Below are 20,603 nucleotides of genomic sequence, written 5' to 3' on the forward strand. Positions count from 1 at the left end.
GGAATCGGGTCAGACAGACTGGTGCTACAAGGACACTAGGAATGTAGGATAGTGGGACACCCAGACTCACGGGGGAGGGGGTGATTACGTCATGGCTGCGGCTTTCCCGAGACGACATGGACCCAACATGGAACTCTCCTTTCGGAACAATTTTTTGGTCTGTGCGTTGGTTGAAGAGTTTTATTTTTCAATGGTTTCATTATATTTTCTATGCTTGATTTTGCCTCTTTTTCTGGTTGTTGGTTTGACGACGATAGATACTATTTTATAATTCCCATACATTTGCGTAAATCTAAAAACAAAATTTCTACAATCATTTAAATTTTCAGCCAAATTTCAAAAGAACTGTGATAAGGTCAAAAGAAACAAACACATACATGTGTACAGATTCAATTAAATAATTTTATTGCATGAAGCTATAAAACATTAATAAACAGAATATATTACAATGTACATATTGTATCAATACAGACCAGCTGCTTGTATATGCTTTACTACGGAACAAAGTTGTAAAGGTTTGCAGATCTACTGCATTAAGTATGGTCCGATATCTATAGTAGTGGAACAAACGTGATCTAACAAAGCTGTAAAATATGTTAAAATCATATCGAGTCTACCAGAAAAAAACTAATATATTTTACTGTCCGGGTCAGTGTAGACACAAGCAGGGTTAGTCATTTGCATCTGGTCCCAGTGGGCACAGCACAGATTAAAATGTGGCGAGATTTGATCGAGATTCTAGCGATATCATATCATAACCTAAAGATTAGACTCGATCAGATAAAGAACTAAGACTTTATACACCAGAGTGCCAAAATGCAGAAAACTTCACAAAAAAGCACCCTGTAAGATAGTGATCGCCGTTATCGGAGATAAGGAACAAAATATCAAGTCTTGGAAAAAGCATTAAAAAGTGCAGGCGGCCCGAGCTTGGATCCAGACATTGGAGTCCTCAAGTGGCTGTCATCAAGACCAAATAAAAATTGAGAAATCTGATAGGAAAATGTTACCAACTAAACATTCCTTCGTACCGAAAATGAACATAAAAAACTCAAGCAAACTTTTAAAAAAATATATGCCGCAATTTTTCTAAATATTGCTGACATCTTATTTAAACTTAATGTTTCATAATGCATAAAATTCCACATTTCAGTTAGCATAAGAAAACTTTTATAACAACTCTTATATTCACATAATCCCGTCATTTGGTTATACTTCAGTGAACAGAAATAAAATTAACTTTAACAGCAACATAAAAAGAGATATCAATTCAATTTTCATTTCGATATCTATAGGTTGAAATATTAAACATATGTGAATAGTGATAAAACGTCTCCCTGTATGACGGCATTGTTATATAAGGACGTTAATGGCGGCCTCCGGCCAGCGTCTGGAAACACTAACATCTAATTAGATTATCGGGAAACCTAGCGATCAACGCCGTACACAGAGTCAAAGAGAGGGCTTCCCTTGTCCATACCGAATACAACCTATTCAATTTATATAAAATACGTTAAGAAAATCATAAAACGCGTTCAAAGGATTCAGTTTCATCAAACGCATGTCAGTAGACAAACTTAATTGCAATGAATTTTAATGTGGACCTCGCACCAATCTGAGATTTAAACATGTCTGCGAAGATGCATTTTAAATAATTTCAGCAGATAATCAATTAAATTTTCTTTTTTCAGTTTAAAGATTATGACCTGTTTTGAGCGAGCAAACTTTAATTATCAGCGTTTTGCTACTTTGTTCATCAATTGTAAAAATTATCATCGCGTCAAATCTCGCATTATTTAACCTCTTCCGAAGAAAGACGGGTACAGCCGATGATAGGATCAGTATATTAACATAAGCATAACGGATGAAACCTTAAAAGTCGTAAAATAACAAATTAAAGCAGATTTCGAGCTGGATAAAGTTGAAGCAGAAGAAGTTATCTGTAAATTATTGATCAGGCTCGTGGTACATCTATTCCATCAAACGCAGGAAGACGGTAATCGGGAGGAAAAGTGAAAATGAAGACATTAAAGTTTCTTATCGGTACGTACAGAGCAAATGTAATAAAACAAAAACGATGAAGAAATACTTATGAATTATATACCGATACTTGAACGCCTACATATAAACTCGCTGATCATACAGAGAGACATATAATAGCCCATCCACGATCAATACTGTTATTTTGTATACCAAAAAAGTAACCCTACTAGAATTCAAAAATTAAAAAATATAATAATAAACCTATACAACAACATAATGTCGCTAAGCTATAAAAAAAAAAGAATGAAACGTTAAAAGGTGTTCGTAAACAAAATAGTGTTTTCTTCATAAAACAGTGAATTTTGTGGAAGATCGCATAATCAAAAGCTGCATGCATGTATCTTCAATCAAAATCCCAACAACAACAAAAAACAATCTCTTTAACAAGGACGGAACAATACCATACACCTATCTATGTGCCCATCATTTCAGTCCAGTTAAAATATTTAACACCTTTTGAAACAGATACGTTAATGAAAACATCGTCCGTAGTTACATGTTATAATGAATAAATGTTGATACAGATCTAGAATGGAAATAAAATAAAAATTTCGGACGGATACCATTAGAGAATAAACATAACATCAGCACACGAATGTGGTTAACTCTGGTTAAGGATAAATACATGTATCAAAGTTCTGTTGTTTACACTATAAATACTGGCTAGTATATCACAGCGAGGAAAAACAGAGGAGTCATCTCAGCCATAGAGGCAAGGCGCGTCACCGGAAAAGACACGGATGGCTGGCTGCGCAGGCGTCATTTGACCGGAATCCCGTCAATGATGCGTATCCTGCCGCGGGCACCTGCTTTTCTACAGCTGACGTTGACCACCTGATGAAAGAAAAATATTGAGTCTGGGCTATTTGATCTGTGTGACAATAAATGACAATAAATTGCCTTATCGTCGTCCCGTATCGGGGCCTGCTATGGACGACCAGTTAGCCCCGGTCCCTGCCTCATTAGAACAAATACCTCGACCACAAATCACATTTATTTCCCCGTATTATTCATGTCATTCCACAAACAATCGATATCTTCAAAAACATGTTTTCCGATCATAATTAAGATTTTTAATTTTCACTCATTTTTTTAAATTTGAAAAATAATAGTGATAGCATAAAAAAAATACCCAACTCGTCTTTTTCCAAGAATATGTGGGTATGAAAAAAAAGTGAAACAATTATTACGGGAAAATGCTATAAATAAAAGAACCTGCTATCTTGACAACCCTCATAAAATTGGCGATATTGTGAAACCTATTGACACGGATGCTGCAATCACAGGCTGCATTGACTATCCTGTCTTTATCAGTTAAAAACAGACTCAAATAAATAACTTGGGGACAAAAGACCGCCCCGGACCCGATTAACACGGAGTGAATTAATTCCCGACACCTGATGTAATCGCTGCGCAGTAACTACCACTGTCTATACAGAGGACGGTGAAAAAGGAAAATGATTAATTTTAATCACACGTCGAAGAGCTCGTTTTAAACGGTTCCATAAAACAAAACACAAAGCCACAGAATGGGGAATACCTAACACAAAATTACTGAAATTATCTGCCTCTTAGAAATTATCATCAGCTTTTTGAGCTATCAGTTTCAATGTTCGTAATTAATTAGAAGCAATTAGATTCACCTTTCTTGCAAACTTCAAATATTTGCAGCAATAAAAGTCAAAGTTTGAATTATAGCAATCTCTCTCTCTCTCTCTCTCTCTCTCTCTCTCTCTCTCTCTCTCTCTTCAGATTCAAAAAAAGTTAACCGTATTCATTTATATTTAACAAAAATAATAATTGGTGAACATTAAGAACATAAAAGTGTGCATTTGCAGAAATACAACTATGATTATAAAAATTCAACCAGCATTTTGATAACGAGGCTGACAAGCATGCAGTCCAAGGTACGTGAATTATTTGCCCCAGACCACCCACAAACCCTCAATTCTCATTAACCTTGAAACAAAACTCAAAATTTAAAAATTTTCAGACCAACCAGGATATTGTTTTTCATTTTGCAATATTCTAAATTAAATATTCCACAGTGCATTATATATATATACCGAAAGTAAAGTCAAAAAGTCCCGTATTCTGACTTTGAAATTCCTTTCATGACAACAAAAGTATGGCAAAGACAATAGCGAGGTGCGATTGTTTAACCGGCGGAAAAAGGTCGAATAATAGGTATCGCTCTCTGCATGGACGACTAAGGGGTGGATTAGTCCTAATGCATTACTTATATAATGCGTGCTTAATCTCTAATCCAAAAATACTTTCTCTATTCTAAAAAGACACGAGTTCACACAATATGTATAGAACCAAGGACAAACATGCGAACGATAGACATCTATATAACAACCAAAACAAACAGTCAACCTGTGTTGCCCTCATAATCTGTTAAATTGTTAGTGAAGTGTAGAATTGAATTAATAAAATTCTGCGGGTTCTTTTTTTTTTCCTTGTAGAGACATTTTTCACATGAATACCAAAAAACACTGAGCGAAAATAGTTTATCATAGTTACATTTGGTTAGAAAAAAAATTAACCACCTCCAATAAATGAATTTATCATTTAGAAATTAAAAATGTTTGAAAATCAAAAGTGCAGTCAAATATGCATAATATGCTAAAATTATTTTACAATTTTGGGTTGTTTTTTTTAATTCAAAGTTAAGGCATATGGTGTTAGGAACAATATTTAAAGATTGGTATCAGAGTGTTTTATTACATATTTAACCGTCAATATAAATATACAACATATGATTATAATTTGTTCTTTTTAAAAACCTTGGTCGGGGTTGGAATCCCGCGGACTGATTTGTACCAATCGCCGCTCGTTATTCCGTCACTTATTGTCTAATAATGAGGAAATCTAAATTCCTGTCGGGTGACTAATATCTGTTTATTTTAATGTCGAGGTAATTAAAACACAATGCGGACATTAGTCAAATCTATCTATTTCAACTTTCCATATCGAATCAAAGTCTTGTCTCCGGGTAGACTAGCTTTAGTCACTACCGTGAATACATCCCGTGCCCCCAGGGTGAATTCTGTGGTCAGAGTGGGTGCTTCATTGACCAACTATGTGTATTTGACTTAACAAATTGCCTTCTCCTCACCTCAGTTGGTTGCGGTCGGCATTTTGAAGTTAAATTCTGAAGGACAAAAAAAATTTGGGTAGCTCATTTTCAGTCTCTTAATTCGAGCCATACAAAGACTCGTGGCGATAAAAGAGAGCGTAGTAACGTATCCCCGCCGGTTCGCTTCGTTAAGTTGACACATCTACCCTTCATTGCTTACAGCTCTACCACGAGTCACTGGAGTCCAATGTAGACCATTGTGTCCCCACCCCGGCTCACAAAGCCGACCCTACCCGACAGACCAGATAGGCCGCTTAAATCAACGACGCCGGTGTGACTCCAGACATTTCATCTTTTCTAGCTCTGACAGTTGTTTCGAAAAGTCATTAAACAATTTTATAGCAGTTAAAGAAAAACAATATGTTGCATTTTTTAGAAGGAGGTTTTTTTACGAGCTCTGAACAACTAAAGCTTTAGGTGTCTGGTTGCAGAGAATAAATTGCTGCGCCTTTTCTAGGCACAATGCATTCGAAACCTTATATCTTAATCCTCTAACAGGTTATTCCGATCCGGAATAAAGGATTTTTTTTTTTACTTTGTGGAAGTAAAAATGACTAAGTGTTTAGATATTACCTTTCCTGTTTCAAAGTTCGATGCTTTTGTTTCAACGTGCTTAAAAAATGTACATCGGTTGAAAAAATTGCGTGAAGTAATCTCTCTCTCTCTCTCTCTCTCTCTCTCTCTCTCTCTCGTTCATACTTCCACGTACTTATATGAAATAACATAAACAAACGGTTTGTTCCTTTATTTCAGTATCGCCTATACAAAACAATAGCATATGAACGTGGATTTGAGGACAATTTGACATTTTTTTCCAAATGGTTCTATTTTAGATTTTTTGTGTCTATCTGTACCTACAGATCAAATTGTCTGCGAGTCGAGCAGGAACCAATATCGCTGAAGAGTCTGCACTTTAAACCAATCACTCATGTGACTCGTTCAATCTGATAAGCCTTAACAATGGTAAAATTACAACTTTCTATTGTAGTGTTTCAATTATGTCATTGCCGTTTCTAAATATACGCCTCTAATTGATATATCTGTCCTCACATGCCCGTGTGCTACACGTTCGTTATAAGGTCTACTTCAAAACATTGACCATAATCTTATAAAACAAACCTCATTTTTCAACTGTATTCTCTCTTTTCATTTATCTATTTTGCAGACCATGTTCATTTACGGTTTACAGAGAAAAATTCACTGTTTCAGTCTGCTTAGACTTCATGCCGTGGGGTTTTCAATTTTATTGACTCTGTTGATTTTTTTATTGTCCCTTTTAATAAACATTTTTTGAAAGTATTTCAATAAAACAAATTGTTTATCATTGTATATTATTTATATGTCATTTATTTTCCCCCGCATACGTTTATACCTTCTACCTCGTATTCTTAATATATTTTAAATGTAATATTTTATAAAGAAGAAAGAAATTTGATTTTTTTTAAATAATATCTCAATACTTAACAAATATTTCATGTTGCTAACAAAAACACATTTATCTGGTTAATGTCCGCTGGAGACAAAACAATAAGTGAAAAGTGAATGTCTAATCATGCTTTCAAAAAAAAAAAAAAGATAAAATGTCTTGAGGTTTAAGTAAACTGGTGAAATACTCGTAAACAGTATGATATCATTTTCATATTTGAATTAGCTATTATTCTGACTACATAGATATTGTAAATATGTTAATGGTATACAAGTTATACGTAATCACATGATTTCCCAAACTGCTGCACGTTCATATGTATGTATGGATTATTTTGCATGTGTAATTTTTCATTTAGGAATTTCTCTCAAAAATTGCAAACATGTGCCCCACCCCTCCTCCCGGCCAAAAATTGAAAATGATTTATCTTTATTCTAAAATTCTTAAGTATTTTTATTGTAAACTTCTAAAAGTAAATTACTTATAATCAGAAAATACCCACAACTAACACATAAAACACGAAACAAAGTACTAAAACTTTGTGAGGTCAGGTTTTACTTTGTAAATTCAAAAACAATAGCTACATGACTTCACGTGTATATTGATTTAGGTAAAAAAAGTTAAAATGTAATCAAAAGCAAATATTAAGCATTAAACAATATCATGTAAACTTGTAACACATCAAAGACTGAAAAATCAAATATAAATGTTACATGCGCTTTCTAAAAAACATTCGTTAAACAAAGTGAATAAATTGGACTTAAAACTAAACAAATATAGGTAATCGATGAAATAAAATTAATTTAAAGTGATTATCCGATTACGGAGGGGTTATAATTACATGCGGACGGACGCGGGGACTTGAAATAATCTGGTAATCAGGAATTAGCGTCCGGTCCTTGATTCCAGCTCTCGGAACACGGTCAGGTCACGTGGGGTCAGGGCAGGAGGGGTGAGGAACCGTTACAGTGGGCCTCATCACCGACACAAAACCACATCAATCAGGCCGACCCCTTATCATAATTCCCCGCCAAACACTTCAATGCCGCAAAATACACGTACCCTCATTTATCTGTGTAGGAAACTCCAAAAAAAAAATAGACGAAACCCCCTGAAATAATCCCCCAATAAAATGTCTCGAACAGACACAACTAGAATACGGACAGCGTCTCTCAAATAAGTACACGTAGGACACCATATGTAAACAGGAACAATAAGAACTCATCGAAATACGGTCAAAACGACAACGAATCAAATTCACGAAGAAAGGGAGGGGAGGGGGTTGAAGGGGAGAAAAATGGGCACGATTAATAACACATGTTCGCGCTTCAGGTGTATTACGTGTAGTATGTGTGTGTTCAGCAGGTAACGAAGGTTTGCTGTCCATGTATACGTACAGGTGTACATTTCTGTATGAAGAGCAAGCAGCAAGTCTAACAGTTTATCTCTTTTTTTGTTATTGATTAAAACAGTAATTAAACACTCCATTTAAAGCTACAGGAAATTCCAAATTGATGAAATTAAAACGTGAAATTGAATATCAAAATAGTAATATTTTTGATTCGTTTTCCGGTTCATCTGGCTCTGAGCGAGAAAAAAATGTGACTATTTTTTTTTAATAAATGGGCAAAGTACATGTACATTGATATTTCAAACAATTTTATTGTGAATTTCGAATGCAGATTGAGAAATCATCGAACTTCTTGTGTCCCTATTTTTGACAAAGAAAAACTGAACACCTCATACTGGGGAAGGAGGCGTGAGAATGGTGCTATACCATCATCGTCATTTTTCTGTGAAAAGATGGATTAATTAACGCGATATCTTCTAACGAATCTATAGAAATATAGAAACATCTATCTTTAAAAAAGATACACGAAAGACCGTAACCAATGAAATTGTAAAACCGGGTTCAAGTGATACGATTGGCCAACAATGCGGAAAAAACAATCACTTGTTCCTCGTTTTTTTACAGTTACTCTGAAAAATACTTCTGATGACAAGTTGCGATACCGAAGGGAAGCGCTTTGCCGTGTTCCCGAGTCTCTCCGTGCTTGGAAGTCAAGAGCCACTTGATCAGAGGAAATTCTGTCACCCGAGGTGGTTCACAAGTAGACGAAGTAGAGCCTATCTTTAGACTTTTTTAAGAACAGGAAATCATGACCTTGAATTCAATCATTCGATCATTACACATTTCAATTCGATTGTATTTAAAACAGACAAAAATATTCAACAGGATGACCCTTATAATTTCTAAACCAAAAAATTTCGATGCAGCAAAAATAAATAGCATTTGCTTCATATTGCAAATAAGTATGCTGTGTTAAATATGATATAAAAAGCCTGCCAAAGCAAATCTGAAATTGCAGGGGGGGGGATATGTATCAAGCGACTAAAAATTTTGCTTTGAAATCAAATAATTTTCCTGGTACTGCGTTCAGTATTTTGTTTTACATATCAAATTCTTTGTATATCGATTTAAATAAAAAGGAATAACGGGGAGATGGGGGGGGGGTTATCTGGCCCCACCGTCACCAACCTCCCTCAAGTTAATACCCAGCCTCACGTCTGAGTATTAACCTCAAATTTATGCACTTTTCTTTAAAAAGGAATTGAGTTGAGGAATGAGTTGAGTTATCTGAAATTTTGGTGACGGTGGAGCTAGTAATTTAACCACGTTCCTTTTTTGATAATGACGCTCTGCTCAATTCTATCAATAAGACGTGAAAGTAATTTCATTGTGAATGTTCGGACTTATTGATGTATTCTTAATATCTGATGGCAAATTGAATTTACTTTATCGATACACAATTTGTTTTAAAATTTTATTGTATTGAATATAAAACATTAGTTAATATGTAAACGCTGGTATCGGTAATGTAATTTTTATTCTAAGCTGTATTTCTGAGAATTTTAATTTGCTATCAAAGCATGCAAATACGATGATTCTACGTGCAACTTAAACCTTTATGGCTAATAATATGAAAACAAAACGTAAAATTTTATGATGATAAAATTGTCGGCATAATGGATTGTATAGCAAACCAATTTTTGTACAGGACGACAATAATGTAAATATGCTTTAATAGCTAGGGATTCTAACTAGCTTTTCCAACGAAAAAAACATGACTATCAGAAGTTCGTAAACCATATCTGGTTGGTCATTTAAATAGTTATTTAAAATTCTACAGTAAGAAATTCCGACATGACAGTTGGTGTTCATATTGCCTTAAAATTGCGAAAACAAACCATTTGAAATTTGGAATGGTTTGCAAGTTGTAAAATTTTGAACAAAATCTCAAACAAGTGAACATAAATCAATTCTTCCAGGGCGTAAAATAACAACAATAATTCCTATCCTGTTGTAATAAAAAAAAATTGGGTATTCTTAAACGAATAGCCCAATTACATTTTGCTACTCTCTCTCTCTCTCTCTCTCTCTCTCTCTCTCTCTCTCTCTCTCTCTCTCTCTCTCTCTCTCTCTCTCTCTCTCTCTCTCAGGATAATAAATATATCAAATAATTTCAGAATATTCGTTTAGATTTGACTTGACTTTAATTTCATTGACAAAATAGATAACAGGTCTTTGCATCTGTTCTAAATGTTTCCCACTTGTCTGTCTAACACAAATGTCCGTACACAGTACGGATGTACCATTGTACGGGCACCTGTTTCATTGGAGAACGCGGAAATTGAGAGATAAAATTTATCGTGAGACTTTAACCGTTAAAATTACATGTAAAGTACCATTATTTGGTATTTTCAAACTATTTATATATATTGTATATCTTTTTTAACCATCTATCGAGATACCATAATTATTGCAGTTCGCTGGTCAAGTGCCAGTTTTCAGGGGGTAAGAAAGACAACCCTTACATACATCACGTCTGATTAACAAATTTTATCTTCAGTTGAATAGGTGTATGCTTATAAATCATGCATAAATGAATATGCTTGTAGATTATTATTTGGGCAATACCTTGTTTACATTTTGCATTGAATTTCAACATAACTGTAGCAGTGTAGATATTGGGTGAATGCATTAAAAATATGACTTAAAAGCAAAACATAATAATAAATACCAGGTATATAATTATGTGTTTCAGCAATAATAAAACCTGAACAAACCGTTTTCACAATTTACAATAAGAATGTTTTGGAGTGTCCAATGTCCATTACTTATTTTAAAGGGGTATGATCACGATTTTGGTCAATTTCTTTTTTCCTGTTTTTATTATTTACAATGCTTTAGGAATGCATTTCCAATGACCAAATGAAATTGGAGAACCAGTAGTGAAGTTATAAGCAAGATACATGACTCACAATTCTTTGTCATGTAAACAAGTCTCGTGCCCTGTTATTGTTTACATTAGTTCAATATACCGGTAAAAGTTTTTTTCCAAGCTGATTTTTCCATCATATTATTCATTTTAAGCATAAATAAACAGATCTTAACGTTAACCACATTCATTTCGGTCTAAAACTGGAGTTTTCACTTCAACGTTCAAAATGTAAACAAATGCTTTGTTTACATAGCAAAGAATTGTAAGCTCTGTAACTCACTTATAACTCAACGAATAACACTTAAATTTTGGTTGCCTATTAACAATGCCTTACTGAAGCATTGTAAACAACAAAATCGGGAAAATAATTTTTGATCAAAATCGTGACCATGCCCCTTTAAGAATTAGATGGTTAAACATTTTTTTACATTAATTTTGTGTCTCATGCCTGACATATTAAAATTTCGTTTTCTTTCATGATACTCCAAAAAATAATGTTTTACAAAAGATGTCAAAACATTTCACCATGATTTGTTTTATAGATAACTGCAGTAGCATAACATTCATCAATTGGAGAAAAATAAATACTGAATATGTTGAGCAACCTTTATCTCAATTTCCGTGGGTTTCTTGCCCCCCCCCCCCCCCCCATCACAAATTTATATCATCAATGAATTTATAGAACACATAAATAATTCAATTTATTAAACAAGTGAATTCGTAAAATTACACCCAAAACAACCTGTAAAATATTGACAATCCACAATATTGACCCCGATGAAAATTAATGAATCCACAGTACATGTGTATTTTTCTTCAAAATTTACTTTCAGAATAATGTCTCACCTTTTTCCCAGAATGCTCAGTGAACAGGAAGGAGGGGTGTTTGGAGGCGGCATGGGCAATGAGAGCCTCCTTGAATTCCTGAGCGGTGGCGTGCTGGCCCCACTTAGTCCTCAGCAGCTCGGTGTTTCTCTGAGGGAGACAATGAAGGGTAAAATATATAATGGAGGAAGAAACTTCCCCTTGTTTTTCAATGTAGTTACATGATTATTATCTTAGGAAAGATCATGAAAATTATTACATCACATCCAAAATTTATAACTCCATTACAAACTCCTAATTTTAGCTAGATTATCACAATGCATGCTCACCACCACTAAACTTAACTCATTCTTTGTTTCTTCATTTAGAAATTAATTTGAAATCTTACCAAGTCAGCAAGAGGGTAAGTTTGGTGAAGACGTTTTTCTGGGTCAAAAGTTCGAAGGTCAATGACCACCTGACCCAGGGAGTCGTTACTGGTGACCCTGTCCTGATCAATCATGTGGAGAATCAGGTACCTGAATAACGCAGTACGACATATCAACATTTTGCAACATGCTAATTGTAAGATCTAAAGGTCTAAATAGCTTATTGTGTAACATTTCCACAATGAACTTCAAAAATAACATAGAAAGGACTAAATATGATAAGGGCCTAAAATGGCCCCCTAAAATGAACATCATCATTTTACTATCATTCTTTGTTTTCTTAGTACAGATATGTATGTGATGTGTTTACATAATATTCATTTTGGTTCAAGTGCCCACAATTTAGAAATATGACATTGTAAAGACAACCTTTTCCCGCCATTTTTGCATATTTAGCGTAAACCAGCTTGTTTTCAAGCAGTTTTTCCTTCCGAAAACATAGAGCGCATTCTTGAACAAATAAAATATTTTAATCAGAGATGTATCTAGCCAAGAATAATAAGTGACAAAAAAATTTTCCTTGTTCAAACATGCGCTCTATATTTTCCCATTCGTAAATAGATAAGAAAAATGTCGATTTTTGGCTAATTTTGATTGAATTATAGAAATGGCGTCACTTCTGACGTCATATACTGCCATTGAGTGCAAAGAAATCAAATAATTAGATAAAAAATATATTTTATATCAACTCTTCTAAAATATTAGTTAACATTTTATTGTACCCGAAACACTTAAAAAATGGCGAATTATGGGGGCCAAATTTAACTCTTATCATATATAGTTCTTTATTTGAAATTTTGCTCCTGTAGAGTAACTTGTATTCTATTCCATAACTTTTTTCTGTTTCAGTTGTTGAGTTCAGAGTTTACATTATTGAGTTTAGAGTTTACATTACTGAGTTCAGAGTTAATACTGAGTTCTGAGTTTATATTACAGGGTTCACAGTGAACTCCATCTATCTCCCTACCTGTTGCCGAGCTCTTCCTGTGTCACATCAAACTCGAATTTCTCGGTCCACTCTGGGTTCAGGCTATCCCTCACCACCTGCATGTACATTGTTTTTGAGAATGTTTAATTACTTCATACTAACCATTAGTTAAAGTACCAGCAATTGACTAATTTTCAATCTTATGAACAAGTTCAGAAAAAGAGAACATCATTGCTGTGTCGTCATACATGTAATTAAATGACATATTTGAAATGGGAAACATAATACATGTACATCTACAAGTTCACACAATGTATATAGTTGAACGGAGACAATTTTGAAAACTTTCCAAAATTAAAATATTTCGGATGTTCTGTAAACCAATTTCAAATTGTGAGCAACAAAACACACAAGTACGTTCTTGGGAACCTTATCATCATGAATATTTCTTTCCACACACAAGTCACTACTTTCAAGCTTAATATCATTTATAAATCTCTAAACAAATAAAGTTTTCACAGAATAAAAGATTTCTTAAGCAGTTTTAATAATACCACACTGTTATTTATCTGTTATGATGCAATTCTGATAGATAACATGAAGACAGGGACATGATTTTGTTGGATAACGTTAGGCATACCTGTGTTTGAAACATGGAGGATGTCCCTGTTACTGTCAGTTTAACGAAGGGGTCGGCAGATTTACCCTCGTCCCGAGCACTCAGACCCGTGGCCCGGTGAACTGTCACAAAGAGGCTGGAGGGAAGCTGGAAATCTGCCGAAATCTCCAGCTCTCCCGCCACATTAAGGTCAGTCTAGAAAAACATAATCACAAAGTCAGTTTATAGAGAAAATATGAGTAAACAGCATATAAATCTCAAGGAGATATCAATTAGATAGGAAATAGTAAAGCTGTGACATTTGACTGTGATTATTCTTTTTAAAAAATTATTTTTTTTTAGATACTGGTATTTAATAGTGAGATTATCAGTAACAAAAATAAGAAATCACCCAATTGTCCTGAAATTTTTGAAATCATATTAACACTTTGGTCATACCTCCATGTTTAGGGAGTACCATGCAGTATGAAATGGTGTGTCCCTGAAATTGAATGAGGTCATCTCCACAATGACTTCCCCAATAAAGTCGTCCTGCCCCATTATGTCAGCATCCATCACTTGGACCACCATCTTGAGGTCAGTGAGTGACGTCTCCTCCACAGGGAAGGCGAAGATCTCGTCAAACACTGGGTCATTAGACTGTCTGACCACGGCTGTCCTTCTCTCCCCCATGCCTTCATTGTCAGGCATAAGTGTCAACTACAAAGGAAAAATAATACATCTGCATTTTAGTCTTATTCTAATAATTACAAAGTATTCTCTTCTTTTATTGTTACCATTGTAACCACTTCGCTCTGAATAGAAATTTAAATTGCTTTTTCATTGATATATACAATACCTTTACATAAGGGTCAGACATTTTGGATCGTAAATCTTTGCTTCTCAGTTCTCTGCACTTGATGACTTTGACCAACAGCAGATGGCGTTTGAAGTCATACTTGTAGGATAGCTGCACTTCACCCCTGACCTCTCCAACTGCTCTCATCACTGAGGGGTCGAGTTGTTTGAACATTCCCTTTAACATTTGCATATTTCTCTGAAAAAAATCCAAAACATACTTTGTTAAATTAAGATTTTTCTGACATTTCCTTAATACTTAAATTTTAAAAAAGATCGATGATTTTGTTCATTGCAGGCACAAAATGTTTTTACAAGTATTAATGTTTATCATTAACTATCTATGAAAAAGTGTGCAAATAGCCTAATGTTGATTATAAAGAGAAACATTCTCCAATGTAATCATGTTTATTCCTGAATTTACATTCTTTATTTGCATGCCTTTTCAAACTGCTGAAGTAGGAAAAAAGGATTGAAAATGTAAATACTCAAGATCCTGGCAAGTGGCAGCACTAGTCAAAAGCTCTAAAACTGAGCTATCCAGCATGCCAATATTCACGGTCTATAGAGCCCCAATTACTACATTCCTCTTAAATAGTCTTCAACTCCAAAGACACATTACAAGTTTACTTATCAGTTAAATATGTACCTGGTTAGATAGAATATTTTATCGTTAAAATGAGAGATGTCCTATGGACCCGGTTTAACGATAGAATTCTTCCCATATACTCGCTTCGTAGCAAATAAAAAAATTATATTGCGCTGTATCTCGTCTAAATTTTCATATGATTGGTCTCAAATGCTTACAATGTCACTCTTTTATAATCCCATATTACCATATTAACTGTTTTTGCAACGGAATTCCTGCCACTTTTAAAATCACGTTTGAAAATTGGCTGTTTATGGTCGCCATGTTAATGAAAAAGTCCAAGGCAATCCGAGTGCGATTTCTGACAAAATGGCAGGCAAATTCAAACATGTATTTTAACAAAATGCCTTGGTACTACTTATTAAATGGATAATTTGTGGACTAAACTACATATGCATGTTCAAAAAGGTTTGTAATCATGTATAAAAATGTGTTTTTTTCCCCTGCAGATTATTTTTAACAGACTTAAAATCGACGCGAAGCTGATCTGCTTCGCGGCTGCTACATTGCAAGTATATGGGACGAATTCTTACTGTGACCTGAGCTTAACCTGGTCAAGGTAAGATTATTCTTTCTAGTACCTGGTATGTTGCCTGAACAAGGAAGGCAACGGCAACATCTGTAGTAGGAAAGAGGAATGAGCTTATAAATACAATTAAAATGGAAATCGAACCTAGGACCCATGCAACTCTAAGCCAGGAGCTCTTCCACAGAGCGATCAAGGCCAATATCGATAGTTCATATAGCTCCAACTATTACACTGCTATTTACATTGCATCTACTTCCTTCAGCCATTGCCTGAACTCCCTACCTTTGGAACTTTTGAACATCTGAAAATGTTGGCATGAACTCTAAATTACCATGTTTTGATCATGTTTATCCCAGCCTTGGATGGCCACTTCTCTTCTGTGTTCAGCCTTGGCTGTTAAAATTCTGGATAAGCCATGAATCTTCCTTGTATTTTGTGGAATGACCCCCTTTTCTGGGTCTTCGGATGAACTGTTATACTTTGAGTTTTGTTGTCCCATTTTGTCTCCTGAAAATTACATACATTATTTCAAAGTATATCAATTTGACGAGTGTAATGCATGGATGATATCATAAAAATCTAAGAAATTAGCGTTAAATAAACCAAAAATTACGTTTTCTTCTTTAGCCCTCTCGATGTTCCGCCATTTTTGTTTACCTTAGCGAAATGACGTCACGATTTTTATAGAAAAAAAGAATGTATTTTTCATAACGTTTGACAATGCTTAAACTATCAAGTATGAGTCATAAATATGAATGAATATTTAAGAATATAAATAAATAAAATTTGATTCAAATACAGAAATTCATTTCTCGCAAAATATATCTTTCCGGATATTTACGGAAAATATTTAATGGTTCACAGATTGGTCGAATAGAGTATTCTTTTTTTATTGTTGAGATATGTAATTTACATACACAATTAATTTGTATACTTGACCCTGTCAGTTAATGTAATAGTGTTTGTGCCAGTAAAACGCAAATTAAACTTATCTAATGTCTTTGCTCCAGCTAAATGCACACACATAAAAATTTGATACGAAAAATCCCATTCAAATTTTGAAATCCAAATTGATTCGTGTCGATAATTCCTGCAAAATTACAATCTTGTGTGCCCAATTTCTTTTAATTTCATTATTCTGATTAAATCAAACTACCAAGTATGAACTTGATTATGATTTACGTTTGTGACAAAACATATTTATATATATTTTGCTGATTTTAAACACAACAGGAATAAGTAATTAACACAGTTGGGTGCATGGACCAAAATTTTTATATTGTTAAATGGATATAATCCTATAATTAACCATGCAAAAGTTCAAAGTGATTTTTGTTTTGTTTTTACCAGAATTAATGGGGTAATGTGATATCAAAAACTCTAATAAATGAATCACTTACAGAACTTTTAAAACAAAGTTTGTATGTGAAGAATATCTAAACATATCGCATTGAAAACTTAAAACAACCAACCACCGTCTCCAAACAGAGGTTGCTGGAACATTTTATATTGTCACGTGATAGATTGAAATTTATGTAATAATACATGTAAATAAAGGGGGACAAATTTCATTGAATATTTGTTAGAATGTAACGCACTATCCTCGATTCGAAAAGGACTTTAAGCAACAACAAAAAAAGGGAAAAAAAACTTACGTAGGAAATGTCTGCTACCAAATCCAGTTGTTTAAATTGCAACTTCTCGCGGGCCTTCCTATTCCGAGCTTGCCGGTGTAACGTAGAATAATGACCCTCATAGAAAATGACGGGGTTCATTTTTCGGCGAAGAATAATGACCCTTTTGCCTGAAGAATGAGTGCCATTTTCATAAAAAAAAAATAACCACATATACATCTATACCTCTATACATGATGAAAAATGACCCCTGTAGAATCACCCCTGCGAATGTGTTCGAAATGGGTTTTTTTTTATCGTTGCTAAGTACTTAATAAATCCAGAGGTGCTCGAATGAAAGTTCACGAGACTTCACCGAGATATGTTCAGTTCCTGTGAAATTTCGAGCGGAAGTATAAGTGTTCGGATAATATTCTCAAAATACGTAAGTACTGGTCGTTTTTCATATCATATCCTACTTTGATTTATGTTAAAACGGGAAAAGCATTCAAGATGTATGTCTTATTTCACCATCAAGCAGTTATTTATATTAAACGATAATATATTCAGAACAGAGTTATCGTTCGTGTTCAACCACGTGTAGAGTGGTTGAAAGTATAAACATTGGGTTGCTTGATAAAATCATAGCCATGTTTGATGCTTGTGGTGTGCAATACCATGTTTTAAAAAAATAATGGGTGTCTGTTTTGCATTAAAACTTAGTATATCGAGCCATTTCAAGGACCATTCTGCATAAAATGGTATAGTCTGTTTCACTATTGATGTTATTACTAGGTCAGGCGCGGATCGAAAATTAATCTTCAGGAGGGATCTCTTTTAAGCATGTTAGTTGCTGCAACAGCAGACAAAAACTAATTTTTGTATAGTCACATTTATTTCTAGAACACATTTTATTCACCAATTAATGAAGATAAAGTTTAAAATCAATAAACCTCTAGATTTTATATTTGACTACAAGAACCTAGATACTGTGAAATAGACTTTATACACGAGGTACGATTTTTACTGCGAAACTGAAAGGGTCAAATAAAACCATATGGTCATAAATTTGAATGACAATAACATTCGCAGGGGTGAGAATAATGACCCCCTAATAGATTGAAGTTTTTCAGGATAATTTTTTTATTATTTGTGAAATAGTCTTTACAATATTGTAATTTTTACTGCAGTTTACAAAAAGTAACAGAAATTATTATATATTCATATTCAAATAAACTTAAAGTGAAGGAAGTGGCATATCTTACAAAATTAAAAAAAAAAAAACCATTTCGTTATATAACAAGATACTGACGTATTGTATAGGGGTATGGGTGTCACCTTAACAACGAATTCCATTTACATGTATTTCATTATATTAAAAGAGTGACAGCACATTAGAAATTATTTTGAGATACAAGACACTATAAAACAAAATTCTTTTTATTGGCGATGAAAGAGTAGACTCGATATTGTTCATGAAATATACTTGCATTGACGATTTCACCCTACTACAAACTACTGGGTATGCAAAAGCATCGCCCAGAATTAATAATGACACCAAAATTATGAAAAGTTTACTCCATTGTTAGGCATTATAACCATGCTGAAGTCAGCAGCCACTAACAGCAGCCAATAAAGCAAGTAGAAGCTATAACGGCCAATAAGGGAATTCGTCAAAGTACTGAGAGTATTCGAACAGAAATATATTTTACTTTATCATTGGCATACGTTAATTAATATCAAGATGATTATTAATGCATCAATCGTTTGTAGGAACATTGACAACTTTGTAGGCAGTAAAGATCGTGCGATCAAAATCAAGGGAGATAATTATAAACCCCTCGGAACCACCTGGTGGTTATCATACAGCCCTTTGAGACCTGGAAATAATAGCCCTATAGGTCTCCTGCACCGCCCTGCAATTCGTTTGAAGTACATTTTAAAGAAAAGGGAGATAACGGTCCACCATTTGCCACAATATTGTTGTGAAAAGTTAAAAAATTACAAAGTTCTAATGAGTTAAATGGACACATTTAGATTTGATAGAAGCCCTCAGACCCTTGTTACAAATATTAAGAAAACTCCTCTACATAACGCGTGTGTTACCGCGCATCCAAGATATCTGACTTTAAAATTACTTAAATTTTCACTCTATTCAGCTGATTTTGAATTTATAAACACCAAACTTGTAAAGAAATCTGTGTATTTAGTTGTTTATATCCGTAGCAAACACACACAAACACACACAAACACACCCACAATGCCACAAATTGATTGTTAACAGTTACGTCTCTTCTCTCTATATGACGCTGCACTTGTGAGAAATCTGCTGAACTGTACTTGATACTTTACCATGAACTGGACTGAACTATAATAAATATTAAATCGATAATGAACACTGGTCGAATATTATAAGAAGAAATTATTTCTAAAAACGTTGAAAAGGGATTCGGGCTCATTTTAGGGGTTTATATCCCCCTTGATTTTTATCACACGAACTCATTCTTGTTTACAGCGGGGGCGGGGGTCTTTTTTAAACGGGGGTCATTTCTCTTGATGTTTAACATGAAGAAAAATAACCCCTGGGTCTTTTTTCTTCCGAAAAATCAAATTATTCTACAGCAAGGGGGGGGGGGGGTCATTATTTTACGTCGAAAAATGACCCCCGGTCATTTTTTCTACGGGGGTCATTACTCTTCTTTACACCGCATAGGCCCGAGAACTTGCGATTGTCAAATCTTCGTTTTGAAAAGAATTTTAGCAAGAACATATTATGTCAAATCAAATACTCTACAGTTCTGTATAATTCATTATCGAACACTAACTCTGTACCTCTAAAAAAAAAATTTCTATATTCATGATAATATTCTATATATGAGATTGTCTGTTCTTCACAAAGAAAAAATGATATAGCTAGACTGTTTGTATATATGTGAATATGTTTATAGAACTTGTACATCTTGTGCCATTTATGTGTATATAGATGATTTGAATTGAATCGATAAATGATACGTTTCATTGAAGAGGCCTGTGGGTCACATCGCTCAACTGATTTATATTTTACAAATTCAATTTTTAGAAAATTAAATCCGAACTTTAATTTTTCATGAATTATATTTCATTTTGCCTAATGGAAGGATAGTGGCGTATCTATTTACGTTGAACACACCAACCTGAATGTGTACTTATCACGTGACACACGTGGTACAGACGTGTTACATATGAAAGGGGGATGTTACACTTTCAAATTGCAACGTTCTGTTGTTCGAAATAGACAATTA

General features: G+C 34.2%; 1 protein-coding gene across 1 annotated transcript; it reads right to left on the reverse strand.

The window, feature by feature from the left end:
* Window positions 1–382: 382 nt before the first annotated feature.
* LOC128159130 (synaptotagmin-7-like) lies at window positions 383–16,399 on the reverse strand. Its single transcript, XM_052822182.1, has 9 exons — window positions 16,323–16,399; window positions 16,041–16,216; window positions 14,533–14,730; window positions 14,133–14,393; window positions 13,716–13,889; window positions 13,115–13,191; window positions 12,108–12,237; window positions 11,741–11,869; window positions 383–2,877 (listed from the first exon to the last, which is right to left on the reverse strand). Exons 2-9 carry the CDS (start codon window positions 16,206–16,208, stop codon window positions 2,803–2,805), a joined length of 1,212 nt encoding a protein of 403 aa, XP_052678142.1. The 5' UTR covers window positions 16,209–16,216; window positions 16,323–16,399; the 3' UTR covers window positions 383–2,802.
* Between the last annotated feature and the right edge of the window lie 4,204 nt (window positions 16,400–20,603).

This window comes from Crassostrea angulata, chromosome 8 (genome assembly GCF_025612915.1).
Source record: "Crassostrea angulata isolate pt1a10 chromosome 8, ASM2561291v2, whole genome shotgun sequence".
NCBI lineage: Eukaryota > Metazoa > Mollusca > Bivalvia > Ostreida > Ostreidae > Magallana > Magallana angulata.